This window comes from Mangifera indica, chromosome 10 (assembly GCF_011075055.1).
Source record: "Mangifera indica cultivar Alphonso chromosome 10, CATAS_Mindica_2.1, whole genome shotgun sequence".
NCBI lineage: Eukaryota > Viridiplantae > Streptophyta > Magnoliopsida > Sapindales > Anacardiaceae > Mangifera > Mangifera indica.
The window spans coordinates 10,639,616-10,654,589 of NC_058146.1; the positions used below are offsets into that span (position 1 = coordinate 10,639,616).

General features: G+C 31.5%; 1 protein-coding gene across 2 annotated transcripts; it reads left to right on the forward strand.

Annotated features, from left to right (window-relative positions):
* Positions 1 to 1,203: 1,203 nt before the first annotated feature.
* LOC123226975 (probable protein kinase UbiB) lies at positions 1,204 to 14,503 on the forward strand. 2 transcript variants are annotated; one of them, XM_044651569.1, is made up of 18 exons: positions 1,204 to 1,278; positions 1,368 to 1,595; positions 6,484 to 6,570; positions 6,655 to 6,744; positions 6,832 to 6,958; positions 7,172 to 7,272; positions 7,769 to 7,937; positions 8,124 to 8,245; positions 8,755 to 8,883; positions 8,968 to 9,066; positions 9,168 to 9,225; positions 9,304 to 9,379; positions 9,464 to 9,593; positions 10,921 to 11,078; positions 12,718 to 12,790; positions 12,882 to 13,076; positions 13,347 to 13,440; positions 13,598 to 14,503. In XM_044651569.1, exons 1-18 carry the CDS (start codon positions 1,204 to 1,206, stop codon positions 14,371 to 14,373), a joined length of 2,787 nt encoding a protein of 928 aa, XP_044507504.1. In that variant the 3' UTR covers positions 14,374 to 14,503. The 2 variants fall into 2 exon arrangements, with proteins under 2 accessions (XP_044507504.1, XP_044507502.1); XM_044651567.1 differs by lacking the exons at positions 1,204 to 1,278; positions 1,368 to 1,595 and having other exon boundaries at positions 6,209 to 6,570; positions 7,769 to 7,922.
* The last annotated feature ends 471 nt before the right edge of the window (positions 14,504 to 14,974 follow it).

Here is a 14,974-nt window from a genome sequence, read left to right on the forward strand (position 1 = left end):
AATTGTGATTTACATCCATACGATAGTTTAATGTTTAATTGTTTCTTTATAATAAATGTAATTATGACTTACATGTGGTATCAAAACATGTTTTAAAAACTCATGTTTTTCCATTAAAGGTTGTTGATTTAATATATAGTACAAATAAAATTTGTTTGATTGCATACAGAAGTAATAATATTGATTTGTGAATAAATGTAAAGAATGAGTCTTTGCTTCGTCTTTTCTTTTCTAAAGAACGCATAATAAATACATTAGAATTTGTAATATCCTTAGTTATATTATAGAGGCACTAGTGTCATTTTCTGAAATTTTCATTTTTGACTAGGTCAAAATAAAAAATAAAATTCTGATTGGGTCAAAAATAAAAGGGGGCTTGGATTTGGCCACCCAAATATGTATTGACAAAAAATAAAAAATAAAAAAACAAAAAACAAGAATAAAACCCTAAATGAGGTGGGATGTATTGCATATTTAAGCAACCTTCCACCAGGTTTAAAGGTGGATTCCGCCACTTTTCCTTCCCCATTAAAATAGCAAGTCAAAAGCAACCTTCTGACAGCTGAAGGGAAGAAATTTGACAGGTAGGGAACTTTCTCTGACAACCAAAATGTTGAAGAACCAACCTGTCACCAACTTTGTTGGAGCAAATTTTAGGTGAGTAGGGACGTCACTTTCTTCTCTCGGATTTCATGAATCTTGGCCTTGTTTTATGCATGTTTGGGGTTAATTCTTGTTGGCTTTATGCATTGGATTTTTCTTGCAAACCTTGGAAAAAAAACGCTTGAATCCTAAATATTTATGGATGAAATATGCACTTATAGTGTGTGCCTGAAGCTTTAAGCCGCTCCTTCCAATTAATTAAACACCCTTATTCTCTCCCCTTCATTCCACGCTACATATGCTCATCAATTGACTTATTTTCTGTAAAAAGTAATTGTTGATGTGTTTACTGACTATTGGCCCTCAGTTTTTCTTAATGCAATGAAGCCGGTTGTTAATGACATTATAATAGAGGTCAGGTGATGAGCACTGAACAAACCAAGTCAATAGAAGTTCTCCTGTTGTAAAACGAGTCACATAACATCAGACCTTCAGGTAATTTCCTTTGTAGTGTTGAAGGGCGTGTTTGTTATATTCATACAAATGCATTGAAGTAAATTTTCTTAAGGCTGAATGGGTATGTAATTGTTATTATTTCAGATGGCATGGGGAAACATTTACAGAAGACGCATGAAAGTACTCAGGATGGCCTTGAAGATTTTCCTGGACTACAAGGTAAAGTTCGTTCGTTACTGCTTATTGTCTTGATGCCAAGTGGATGGAAATTTGACTGACTTATAATATGGTGTTAATTTTTATTAAAGGGTGTTCAGGTGAAAGAGAAATGGACCAAAAAGTCTGAAAGAGCTGAATTATGGGAGAAGGCTCATAAGCGAAATGCTCGGAGGGTTGTGAATTTGATGGTAGAGTTGAGCGGCCTATGGGTGAAAATTGGACAGTACTTATCAGCACGTGCTGATGTGCTTCCAGCGGAGTACATTTCTCAGCTCAAAATGCTTCAGGACTCGCTTCCTCCTCGCCCATTACTTGAGGTGATTCTTCTTCTACCTGTCAACTTTGTGTGTTACAATACTATGGAAATCTAACTGTTTGTTTACGCACTTAGTAATTATAGATTTTATTAGATTGGATATATTATTTTTTTTATATTGATCACGTGCACACACTCTTCAACTTAAGTTTGATATAAATAAAAGTAATTTTACTTAAAAAAAATATTCGATTCAAATTTAACTCAAGTTTATAGTTCAAATCTATGATTTAGATTCTTTGTTTAGATTTGTAGTTCGAGTTCATAACTTATCGATAAAACAATATCGTTTTACCTGATAATGGACAAAACAAAATCATTTTGACATAATTTGAATTAAGTCAAGAGTTAAGTTTAAACTGAATTGAACTATTCTTTGGCTCACAAATCAAACCAAATTGAATTATCTCTAATTCGGTTTGATTCAATTTTAAAAATGATTCAACCCTTTCGACTTAAACTGAACTTGAATTCAAACTGAAATAATTGAAATTGAGTTGAATCAAGTTAAACTGACTTTTGAAATTAAATTAAAAGGTTCAAAAGGTTCAACTCTACTTTGAACCTTTTACCTTCAAAACTCTAAATTAACTATAGTTATTTTTGTTAGAATCAAATATAAAAGTATTAATCTAAAAATATTAACAAATAATGTATGATTATGTGATTAAATAATCTAATTATTATTTAAAATTATTAAATTACATAATAATATATTACTCTATTAATACTCATACATTAATACATAAAGTATTACTAAATTAGATTACACCCCATACCTTGCAATCCAACTATTGTATGGAGAACTCTTGAAAGGATTAATAGCACTAAATCTATGGAAAATATTTTATAGATTTTAGTTTTTTTTAAGTATTTTTTAAAAGTGCTATTAAGTTTTCAAAATCTTTGAAAATTTAGCTCTTTTTAATTTAAGGTTAAGACTTTGTGCTATTAAAGAAATTTTTTTATTTTTATCTGTCATTTTATCTTTTTTATTTAAAATACTATAAATTTATAATAAATTAATTGGCTCCAATATATAATTAGTATAATTCTTAATGGGCAAATGACTATTTCCAATAAATGACAAATTATCACCTATTAAGTTTAAAGAACTCAATTTTTTACTCATTTGTTAAAGTAAACTTATCAGTGAAAAAGATATTTATCTCATTTTTATAAGTATTATAATAAAAAGTCTCCTGTAATGTGTTAATTTTATTTTTTAAATACTTATTAAGGGGTAATATATATTTTTCTTATTTTATTTAAAAAATTATTATATTCACTTCACATATATTTTGAAAATATAATATGATTTCAATATTTTGTAATATGACATTTATATTTCTTATTTATTGTGTATTTTAAAGGGTATAATTGTCAATTTTGAAACTATTAAGAGATATATTAAAAATTTAAAATGTTCAAAAACCCACTTAAAAATCTTTTACACCTCTTATAATTTAAAAATTACAATTGACCTTGAACATATGATTATATACTGTTAACATCTTATCTATATGTGTATCAATAATTTTTTATTATTTTTAATTAAATTTGATATAAATTAAGTATAAAATTATTTAATAAAATTTTGGAAATAAAATGTTTTTTAGCATGAGGGCTTTTCCTTCTTTCAGAAATTTTATTAAAAAAATTAACAAGATTTGTTAAAAAATTTAATAGGTGGATAGAAAATTAGTTTTTTCAAATTTAATATGTATAAATATGTCATTTCATCAAACTTTGGGTGAAAAATAATGATTTGACAATTTATAACCATATTATGTAAAATTCCATGAAGTATGTTTTTAAGAAAACAAGTCTATATGTACTTATAATAGTGCTAATTTGAATATCAATTATATTATTTTAATGTTAATTTGAAAACATTAAATCTAATAAGAAATATCACCATCATCCTAGATAAATATTCATTATAAGAAGATATATTTCTATTGATAATTGAAAAAATCTAAATGTTATATTATTTTTTATTTATTATTATTAAAAAAATAATATTATATGTTTGTAAATATGACATAAATGTTACGTAGGTGCAAACATGATAGTAGGCTAAATTAGAGTAAATTTGATGCAGCCAATTGTACCTATGAGTTGTATCATGTCATGCCAAAGCTCTTAGGTTATGTCTTTGTGGTCTTATAGCATATCAGTCTGTGTGTTTTTGCAAACTGATCTGTCATATTTTATGTTTTTAATAATTTTAATAATTTATTTTTTTAACAAAATGTGTCAAATCGGTCCACAAACCATACCCCAAAACCCCTAACATGGTTCATATGGCCTGTAAGCTTAGCACATTCAACATATTTATGAACAGTGGGAAAAAAAAAAGTCTAACCATGCCGTGTGTATGTCCGACCCACCTGACATGTGTATGGGGGTCTTGTTTGAAATTTTTAATTAAAGATTAAAAAAATGAGATAATTACATTCACAATAAAATTATGCATATATATTTTTTATACACAATTTATACACACAAATAATATATCATCCTATGATTAGGTGATTTTGAATTAAAGATCATTTTTATACACAAATTGTAGACTAAAAATTTGTATACATAGTATACTATATTTGTCCCTGCAATTTAATGAAGGCCAAATGACTATTTCCCACCCAAGGTTTGATGCAAACCTAACTTCTCATGCACCAAACTGTTAAATTTCATTGTTATTATCAAAGGTAAAATTATCATTTAGAAATTTTATTTAAACTTATATTTTTTATTACCCCTAAGTTTTTAATTTTTTATTTTTACCCCCTAAACTCATATTTTCTATGTTTAAAAACCCACTCCCTCCCTCCAAGTCCAAGGTTGAAAATTTTTTCAATATACGTTGCCCCCTAACATTTTAGAAAGTTACAGTTGAATCCAGTTTTCTTTCCCCTTCTCTCCGATGACGATTTCTAGGAGACAACAGTCAAATCTCTTCCACCTCGCTTCCCTCTCCCTCCTGGTCACCATTCTTTGCTATCAAACTGTTTTCGTCAAGGAGGAAGATGAAATCTTCTTCATCTCAAACGAAGACCCTTCAACAAAGACAGTCGAAGAGGGAAGACCAGTCGACCAGAAAGGTGGGACGGAAAGAGTCGACAATTAGTGATGGAGGTTAGTCACCAGAGATGAAGATTTGGAAACCCAAGTTGAATAAGGATTAAACTTTAGAACTCTAAGGGGGTGACTGTTTATGAAAAAAAGATGAGAGTTTACAACCTAAATTTGGGGAGGGGAAGAGTTAGTTTTTTAACCTAGAAAATATGAGGTTTATAGAACTTGAGAGTAACAGTGAATTTTTAAATAAAAATTTTTAAATTTGAGAGTAATTTAAAATATGAATTTAAATAAAATTTCAAATGATGATTTTATTTTTAACAGTAACAATGAAATTTAACAGATAAGTGAATACTTGAATTTATGGTTTACAGAACTGGATCAAATTAATCGAATCATAAACGGATAGTTTAAATAGTTTTGAAACTAGTGCAATCGTCAGCGGGGACACTCACCATGTGCCCTTCTTGCGGAAGGGTTGGTGGCATTGTTGATAAGGCTCCATATTCAATGGCTAAAACCCTTTGCCGATTCGACCTGCCTAGCCCCTCTTGTTGTTGTTTGCTTTTATGATTTTGGTGACCCAACGACTCCTATCCAATCAATCAGATTTGAAGGCATTTAGCAAATATTTAGCCATGTATCTATTTTTTATTTTAATCATGAGATAATATATTTTTGGTCACATATTGACTTAAAAATGAAATCAAAAGTTAAAACCTAGTACTTTGTTGCTTTAATTATTAAAAAATTATAATTTTATGTAATCTGAAAGCATATTTTATGTATATTCTATAACTTTTATTTTGTAAACTAATAAGTGGACTCTACTATAAATTTATATATTTTTGATTTATAAATTTGTAAACTAAAATAAATATATTTTATTATTATATCTTATAAGTTGTCTATTTCTTAAATAAAATTGAAAATTTGATATAATCAATCGATTAGTTTAATTAGTTTATCCAAAATCAAGCTTTAAAATAGTTTATTATTTGATTTAATTTTTAAAACTTTATTTAAATTTTTAATAATTAATAAGTGAATATTTGAGTTTGTTTATGCGTATATATTTTTTATACACAATTTATAGAGACAAACGATATGTCATTCTATGATTAGATAATTTTGAATTAAACATAAAGTAATACTCAATTATATGATGATATATCATCTTTATATACAAATTATAGACTAAAAATGTATATACATAGTATTACTTATATTCAACTTATATACTATATTTGTCCCTGCAATTTAATGAAGGCCAAATGACTAATTCCCACCCGAGGTTTGATGCAAATCTATCTTCTTATATGCTAACTATTAAAAATTTAAATACCCACCTAACTGTTAAATTTTATTGTTATTGTCAAACTTTAAAACTTTGTTTAAATTTTTAATAATTAGTGAGTAGATAGTTGAGTTTGCATCATCCCTGCGTGAGAAAATTACTCTTTTGGCCTTTGACGAATAAACTGTTGTTGTCCAAAAAACATAGGGCTTTGCCAAAACCTCAAAGGGTTTCATTCCATGATCCAACCAAATTCCACCAAAATATTATCAAAATTTATCAGCTATGGCCACCATTCACCCCATATCAAACGACATCATTTTCCTTTTCCAACCAGAATCATCAAATTTATCGGGTTTTAAGAAGGTTAAAATTAAAATGAAAAGAGGAAAATTGGGTGGACGGTGGCCTTGGAGGCCTCATGTGGCCGCTGCCAAGACTCCCGTAGGGTATGTGCATATTCCTACATTTTTGGAATGTTTAAATGTGGTCAGTGTTGTTTACACAGGTTCGTCAGACCATAGAGAAAGAGTTTGGTAAATCCATCGACGATGTCTTCATGGATTTTGTCAGAACTCCTTTGGCAACAGCATCAGTAAGATCCTCCTACTATAATTGGTCGTATTAGCTATTGAATCAGTCACTGCATTATGGGATTTTTATGTTTTACGCTATGCAGATTGCACAAGTCCACCGTGCCAAGCTGATTGATGGGCGGGATGTTGTTGTCAAAGTTCAACATCCGGGCATCAAGACAATTATCTTGGAGGTTTTATATGCTTTTGTTTATAAAATTTTGATGCTAAGTAAAAGTTGCAGTGATTAAATGGTTTTTAGGTATGGCTCAATTTTATAGGACCTGAAGGATGTAAAATACATTGTCGACTGGATAGCTTGGGCAGACCCTGTATATAACTTCAATCCTGTTTTAGACGATTGGTGCAGAGAAGCTCCAAAAGAACTTGACTTCAAACTTGAAGAGGGTATGCTTATTTTTCCCTTGAATGGGCAGAGGATTTTTTTTCTATTTTTCTTTTTTCAACAAAAAGTGGCTGTTTTTTGTTCCTGCAATATGTGATACGTGCATGAGTTTTGATAAGATAATTAGGGAATGTCCTTGCATTTACAATGTATGGATTAATTTTCTTGTTCATGCTCACTTATTTTTCTTATTGATGCTTGTTTTGTGTTTGTAGAAAATACTAGAACTGTGTATGCCAATCTTTGCTGCAAAAACAGATGCGAAGATAACAAGTCTGCCAATACAGTGGATGTTCTTGTTCCCGAAGTTATTCAGGCATGAATTTCTCTACTGATTCAAATTTAAAGTGCTGGGTCTGCATTTTGGGGTTTAGGTGACTCACTGTTATGTTTAAATTTGTAGAGTGAAAAGTCTGGAATATTTGTTTATGCTTTTGTTATCATAAGTTATGACAAAAATTTTAGAGAATATCTAATGAAGCAGAAAACTTTTGTCCCAAAGAAAATAATTTCAAGTTTTATCACTAAATATAAAACTGTTATATTTCAGGCATATTCTTTTAACAAATAGGCACATCATTCTGTTGTAACTATTATGTAACATGTAGCATGGTAGTTATGTAATGGAAAGGAGGGAGTTTTTTTCTTTTGTGCTTTTAGTTTGGATTGGTGGTTGACCTAACTGGTATCTATGCGATACTTTGATCTACGGTTTACTTTGGAAGTTGACTTTCTTAGAATAGATAACACTGCCTTTCCTTTTCATTTTCAAATGCTTAATATTCATTTTTTTTTTCTTTTTAAATTCTCAGTCAACTGAATCTGTCCTCATGCTGGAGTATATGGATGGGATACGTTTAAATGACTCTGAATCTCTGGAAGCTTCTGGTGTTGACAAGCGGAAAATTGTGGAAGAAATTACACGTGCATATGCCCACCAAATTTTTGTTGATGGATTTTTCAATGGTGATCCTCATCCTGGTATTTGTTCTCATGTGATTTCTTTTATTTATCCTTTATGTCTTAAACAGTATTTTTCACTTTCAGAATGAATTCTAATATTAGCACTACAATGAAAATTGGTTTTTTCTGATTACTAATATACCACTTGTTCTACAGTCAGTTCCTCTGACCTACTTCAATGCTTTCCTGGGTGTTTTAATGCAGGAAATTTCCTTGTTAGCAAGGAGGCTCCCCACCGTCCAATTTTGCTTGATTTTGGGCTCACAAAGAAACTATCAAACTCTGTGAAACAAGCACATGCAAAATTTTTGTTGGCTTGTGCAGAGGTTTGGCTGTTTGGGTCAAATTTTTTGTTATTTTTTTCATCATAAAAATAATATTATAAAGAACTTGTACAAATTTGAAAAATTATCTGATGACACAATATATTGATTGTGTGAGTGTCTATAAGTTAATTGCTCTTGCATGAAAGACTCTTGTTTGTTTCTTCTTAGCAATAATCTTTTACTTTCTCTCAACATTCATTATTTTCATTAAATGCCTGAGGCTAGACCTTCATTAGTTTATGTACTTAGCTTGTTAGATATTTATCATAGTGCTACTAGCTTGATTTGATGGGGGAGAATATCTTTTTTTCAATATTTTTCATCAACTTTGTGAGTCGGATTTGTATATGACTTTTTTTAAATTTTATTTTTTATCAGAATTTTAAATCTGAGTCCTTAAGAGTTTGAATTGATTAACCTTTGTTAAAGGTTGTCTTTCTGCTTTAGACATATCTTCAAACTATTTCTCTTTGCAAACTAAGAAATCAATATTTTTGTCTTTTTCATAGGGAGACCATGTAGCTCTTTTGTCTGCCATGGCAGAAATGGGACTTAAGCTGCGTCTAGACATGCCTGAGCAGGCTATGGAGATCACAACTCTATTCTTCCGTGTGTCCACGCCAGCAGATGAATCTCATGTATGTTTACACTACTCTGAGGTTCTCTTCTCAACTGGGATTCTCCTTGTGTACATTAAATGAAGCTAATCTCCTTGTGTACAGAAAATCAGGGAAGCTATAACTCAAGGAAAGGCAAAAAGCATGAAACATATACAGGAAAAGATGCAGTTTACCCAAAAAGAAATTAAACGCTTTGATCCTGTAAGGCCATACCATCTCCCTTTTTCAATATGTTTGTCTGAGACATTCATTAAAAATAAATGTTTATATTTTTATAACATGGTTAAACACTTTGGTTCCAGTTTGATGCCTTCCCTGGTGATTTTGTGATGTTTTCAAAAGTCCTTACTCTTCTTAGAGGTATGGTATAGAGGCCGCAATTGCTTACATTTTTTTAACCAACTTTGCATTTTTACCTTACTGTCTAACATTGTTCAGGTCTTTCATCTATGATGAATGTTCGCATTGTATATCTGGATATTATGAGACCATTTGCTGAATCTGTTTTAGAAGGGTCAGTTCATTCTAAACTTGATATGCCATTTCATTACATTTGCTACTGTCATATATCTGACTACAATGTAATTTAACTGCTTAGAAACATGAACAAGGGACCAGCAACAAATCCCCAGTGGATTTATGATTCTCCAACCCATTCTGAAGTGGAGGCCAAGTTGAGGGAATTCTTAGTTCAGTTGGGGAATGAGGACAAAATACTTGGAATTCAGGTCTGCATCAATTTTTAATTTTTGCATGACAGCTTAATAACCTGAATGATATCTTTCCAATTATTTCATTTTCAAAGCTTGTAATATTTTTTTTGTTTACTTTCTATATCTTTCCCTTCTACTTCTAGGGCTGTTAGTTTTCCATGCTTGGGGTGTTGTATTAGTCTCAGTTAATGGAGAATAAGTTGATTGAGCCCATTGACTTTTTTAGAAGCCTTCATTTTTTTCAATTATTTAAAGTGTAACCAGTTATTAGATGAAAAATAATAATAATAATAATAATAATGATTATTATTATTATTATTAAATACAACCAATAAACAATGATAACTAATTAATGCCTCTATCCCCTGGAGAACATTGGATGATCCAGTATCTGCAAATGTTATAGATATGATATAAGTTGTTGAGCGACTTTTTTTTTGGTATGGTTACATTTAATATGTTGCTGGAAATAAATTTGTATGTAAATGCAGGACTTTGCATATAACAAACCTGATTACCTGTATTGCTTTATAAATAATAACACTTATTTAGTCTGAAATTTATGTGACTTATCCAAAATACTGGAAGTGGAGATGTCTGCTGAATGGCTAGTAGAGCTAATCTCCAAGATCTTTAAATCCTGAAAATCACCTGTATTGCTGCTAAACAAAGTAGGGAAACAAAACTATGTGTTAGGATCCTAAGTGCAAGGTGTGGAACTTGTATCACATAGTGAAAAGTATGAGTAACTAGTGTGGGGTTTATATGACCTTGGACTCTCCCATCTCAATAGCTAATTTTTAAAGTGTGGTTCTTCTAAGGTTCGTATCATTTGGTATCAAAACTATTACCACGTTTCCCAGTTGCAATCGTGTGACATAGGTGGTATGTTAAGATCCCAGATGTAAGGTATGAGATTTAGATCCCACATTGGAAAGTATGAGCAACTAGTGTGCAGTTTATATGGTTTTGGATTCTCCCATTTTAATAACTAGTTTTTAAGGTGTGGTTCTCGTAAAGTTCGTATCACTATACTCCCAGGTGGTTGGTAACATGGGTTACCTTGAGAGACTTACTTTTGTTGTGGACATGAACAAAACCTTAATCTACCTCTCTAAGATTAAAGTGGAGAATGCTATAAATAATATGTTTATACTATTTTGATATAAGAAAGTTTAATAGGAATAGGCATTTATAGTGAATACTGAAGAAAAATATGTACAGTTTGTTGGATTATTAATGAGCTTATTTCTCTATTTTTGGATGCCAAAATATGAAAAGGAAGAATTGAAGCGACAATTATTCTTATTTTTTATGAGATTTTCATTAATGATGTCTTCAGGTTTGTGCATACAAAGATGGTAAGGTGATTATAGATACTGCTGCTGGAGTGCTTGGTAGATATGATCCTCGTCCTGTTCAGCCTGATAGTCTTTTTAATGTTCTTTCGGTAACAAAGGGCATTACAGCAGGATTGTTACACTGGCTTGTTGACAAAGGGTATGTTAATGTTCTTATGGGTACTATGCTTTATGTTTGTAAATCTGTATGCTTTACTGTGCTAAAATTCTATTTGGCTAGTTATTTTATGTCCATTAATATCTATTACCTGCAAATATACAACAGATAATCAGGTTTCTAATTTATGTTGTTGAGGTCTGGCTATACATATTAGAGAAGTTTCTTTTTTTTTTTTTTTTAACAAGGCAAGATTTTCTGATGTTTTGGATGGTCCACTTAAACTGCATGTCAAAGGACTTTGTTATACATAGCACTTAGTTCAATATGATCTGGTAGAATTAAATGTTGATATGGTTAGAGATTTACTCGCATGACGTTTTTTAAATTTTGGTGATTTTCCTCAGTTTTTTTCTTGGTCTCTTTTCAGAAATACAGAAAATATATTTTATTGAGGATCATGGTATTATTGTAATATAGTTGGACATAGTCCAAAATATTGATGCCTGGAGATAAATCTATTTCTCTTCTTGAAAGAAAAGTAGAGTTCTTTCCTGTAATTGAGTAAATGAAGAAAAGATGACTATGCCATATATATTACTTGAGAACTTCTTAACCAATAGAGATATGCATTTGTAAATGTCCTAACTAGCATCAAACCTTTGGTTTTCTTGTGATACACCTACTTCTTTTGTTTATTTAAGAAATTTAGAATTAAAAAAGTAAAATCATAAGATTTGGCTACCGAAGTGTCCCTCAACCTGAGTTTTATTGACTGGTTTTACACATTGCTACCCAAGATTTCAAGTTTCTAGGATTTTTTGTATAAAAATCCAAACTAATCCTTGATTCCAAAACAAAAAATCAGGGGTTAGCAAAACCGATGGAGCATTAAAACTTTTAGGAAGATGACTTGGGGTCGAGTTTTTGCCATGTTTGTGAAACTCTAAAAAAATTACTTTCAAAAAAAAAAAAAATTTAAGTTTCTAGTGCATTTCATGTCATTCATCATGAGCAAAATAACAAAAATCTTTATTTTAGGTGTCAAGATACCCCTCTATCTAAAATCTTAAGCTAGTAGGTAGGGAGGGGCTTGTTAACATTGATATTTATCCAATAGACTCTCTCTCATAGAACATGGATTTTCTTTTTCTTTTTTTCTAATCTAGTTGAAATGTAGGGATTTAAACTTTGCAACCTTTGGCAATGATATTGTGTTAAGTTACCACTCTACCTAAAAGCTTAAGCTAGATATCAACATTGATATTTAATCCAATAAGCTCAAAGATGTGAGAGACCAACGATGCATACTTACAAAGCGAAATAGTAAATACTCAGATTATTCATTTTAGTTAGTGAAAGATGTAATAATAGTGTAGACTTCAGAGCTCCTTTCATTATATCAAACTTGGTGTATTTTGAGATAATTAAATAATCCGGGTTTGAAATCATATGGCTTTAGTTCACGAACTATTCTATCATACCCTATAGAATCCCAAAAAGATTCTGTGAATTTGTCAATGATTTGTACTGGGAACAAATCTGCAAACAGCAAATTGATCCATAAAGATTCTCAAATTAATGGATACTTTGGTACATGAGAGACCAGTGTGTGATCTCAATTGTCAATGTTAGTTTAGCTGTTCTTCAATTTTACAAATTTTGGCATTTTGTCTTGCAGAAAACTCAAGCTTGAGGATAATGTTGCTGACATTTGGCCTGAATTCAGATCAAATGGAAAAGATCTCATAAAGGTTTAATCTTATCCTATGACCTTTTTAAACATGCCCTGTGGTTAGCCATTCTTATGAAGGTAACTGAACATAACTTGGTTTTGGATTTCAGGTCCATCATGTGCTTAACCATACTAGTGGTTTGCAGAATGCTTTAGATGAGATTGGACAGGAAAATCCCATTCAATATACTGACTGGGATGTTTGTTTGAGTAAAATTGCTGCATTAGAACCTGAAAGTAAACCAGGCCAAAAGCAGGTCTATCACTATATGTCTTTCGGTTGGCTGTGTGGTGCAATAATTGAGGTATTATAGCTTGCTTCTGTTGCTTTCAATTGAATATAACTTTCAACTATGGTTTCAATCAGAAGATTTATGAACCCTGAAATCTATAGATAAATATTTTGCCTATATTTATATGTTGATGTGTAAAGATGCCATGTGATCCTAGGTATGCCAGCTGGATTGATTGTGAGTAGATCTTTTTGCTGGCCTTCAGAGTGATCAAAGAATTTGACTATATTTTCAACTTCTCTATGTAGTCCCCTATGCTAATGATAAATTTCAATAATACAGCGTGCATCTGGCAAGAAATTTCAGGAGATTCTTGAAGAAATATTCGTTCGACCCCTAAATATAGAAGGAGAGCTGTATGTTGGAATTCCACCAGGTACTCGTCAAACTCCACTTTCTTAATCTTCTCATGTTACTTCGTACAAAGCTTACAGGTACATGTGTACAAAATTATATTCTAATAAAAAGAACAGAAATTTTGTAGTCTACCGTAATCAATGACATTATGATGCCTTTCAATGTCTATCCTTCAGGTGTGGAATCTCGACTTGCAACTCTTTCAATAGATGAATATGATCGCATAAAGTACTCGGACACATCTTATTATTCTGCTCTACCCCCTGAGTTCCAGCTTGACAAAGTTGCAGAGATCATCACCTCCTTGCCAGTTTTCTTCAACATCTTGTACGTTCGCCGTGCTGTCATTCCTTCTTCTAATTTACATTGCTCAGCTCGTGCAGTCGCACGCTACTATGCAACTCTAGCTGATGGGGGAGAGATTCCATCCCCACATTCCTCTTTATCCAATCCACCGCTTGGCAGTCACCCTCACATCCCCAAATTTCCTTCACAAGAGAAGTCAAAAAAACCAAAAGGTAAGAAAAACAAGGATGTGCCTTCTGCTTCAGAGAACAATACAAATATTAGGGGTAAAGATGCTAGTGGTGATGATAGCACTAGGCCCATAAATATCTGTGGCAAGATTTTTAATAACCCTAGAATCCATGAGGCGTTCCTGGGTGTGGGTGAATATGAGCATTTGGCCTTGCCAAATGGGCAATTTGGACTGGGGTTTAAGAGGAATAAAGCTGCTGATGGATCAATTATCGGTTTCGGGCACTCAGGCATGGGTGGATCAACAGGTTTCTGTGACATAAAAAACAGATTTGCTATAGCAGTGTCATTGAATAAAATGTCATATGGTGCTACAACAGCAAGAATCATGGAGTTGGTTTGTTCAGAGCTCAATATCCCACTGCCGGTGGAGTATAGTAAAGTCAAGGACTTTGACAAGCCTCTCACTCGCTGAAATTGAGTATCTCATATTCCCATTGTATAAATTATATCCTCATCTTATGTTGCTTCCACAAAAGCTGAATAAGTATACATTTCAATCAAGTCATGATATTGAATAAGAGAAAGTTGTCAGTATTTTATCATCTGGGTCAGGGGTTTGGAATTCACAAGTTTAATTATCTAGTGATATACTGATATATCGGCAAAGCATTGTTGGGTGATAATAGCCAAAGCAACCTTATTAACAAAATTGATCTCATTGCATTGTTGAAAGTTTTACCTGCTTGTTTCAACTTAGAGAAATGTTTGTCTTGTCGATTTGTTGTCGGAAGTGTTTTTGTAGAGTTTTTTGTCAACTATTCTATTAGTATGTAATGTGCTCAAGGATGTTTAAGGAATTATTTGGTTTGTCAAGTTTTAGATGGAAAAAAATAATTTATTTTGTAATGACTTAGTGTTATAGAAAGGAAGAGAGAGAGAGAGAAATGGCTACGCTATTGAGTAGTAAGATAGTTATTTGATAAAATTTTATATGAGAATATCGTATACTTATAATTCATTTTCTTAAGAATGGATTTAAGTCGAGTTGACTCGATTTAAATAAGTTTGAAACG

Excerpts from the sequence above, each read along its gene's own strand:
- LOC123226975 (XM_044651569.1), top strand. The coding sequence starts at position 1,204 with ATGGCATGGGGAAACATTTACAGAAGACGCATGAAAGTACTCAGGATG. Across the intron at positions 1,279-1,367 it reads AGATTTTCCTGGACTACAAG|GGTGTTCAGGTGAAAGAGAA; the intron begins GTAAAGTTCGTT and ends TTTTTATTAAAG. Across the intron at positions 7,273-7,768 it reads TTGTTCCCGAAGTTATTCAG|TCAACTGAATCTGTCCTCAT; the intron begins GCATGAATTTCT and ends TTAAATTCTCAG.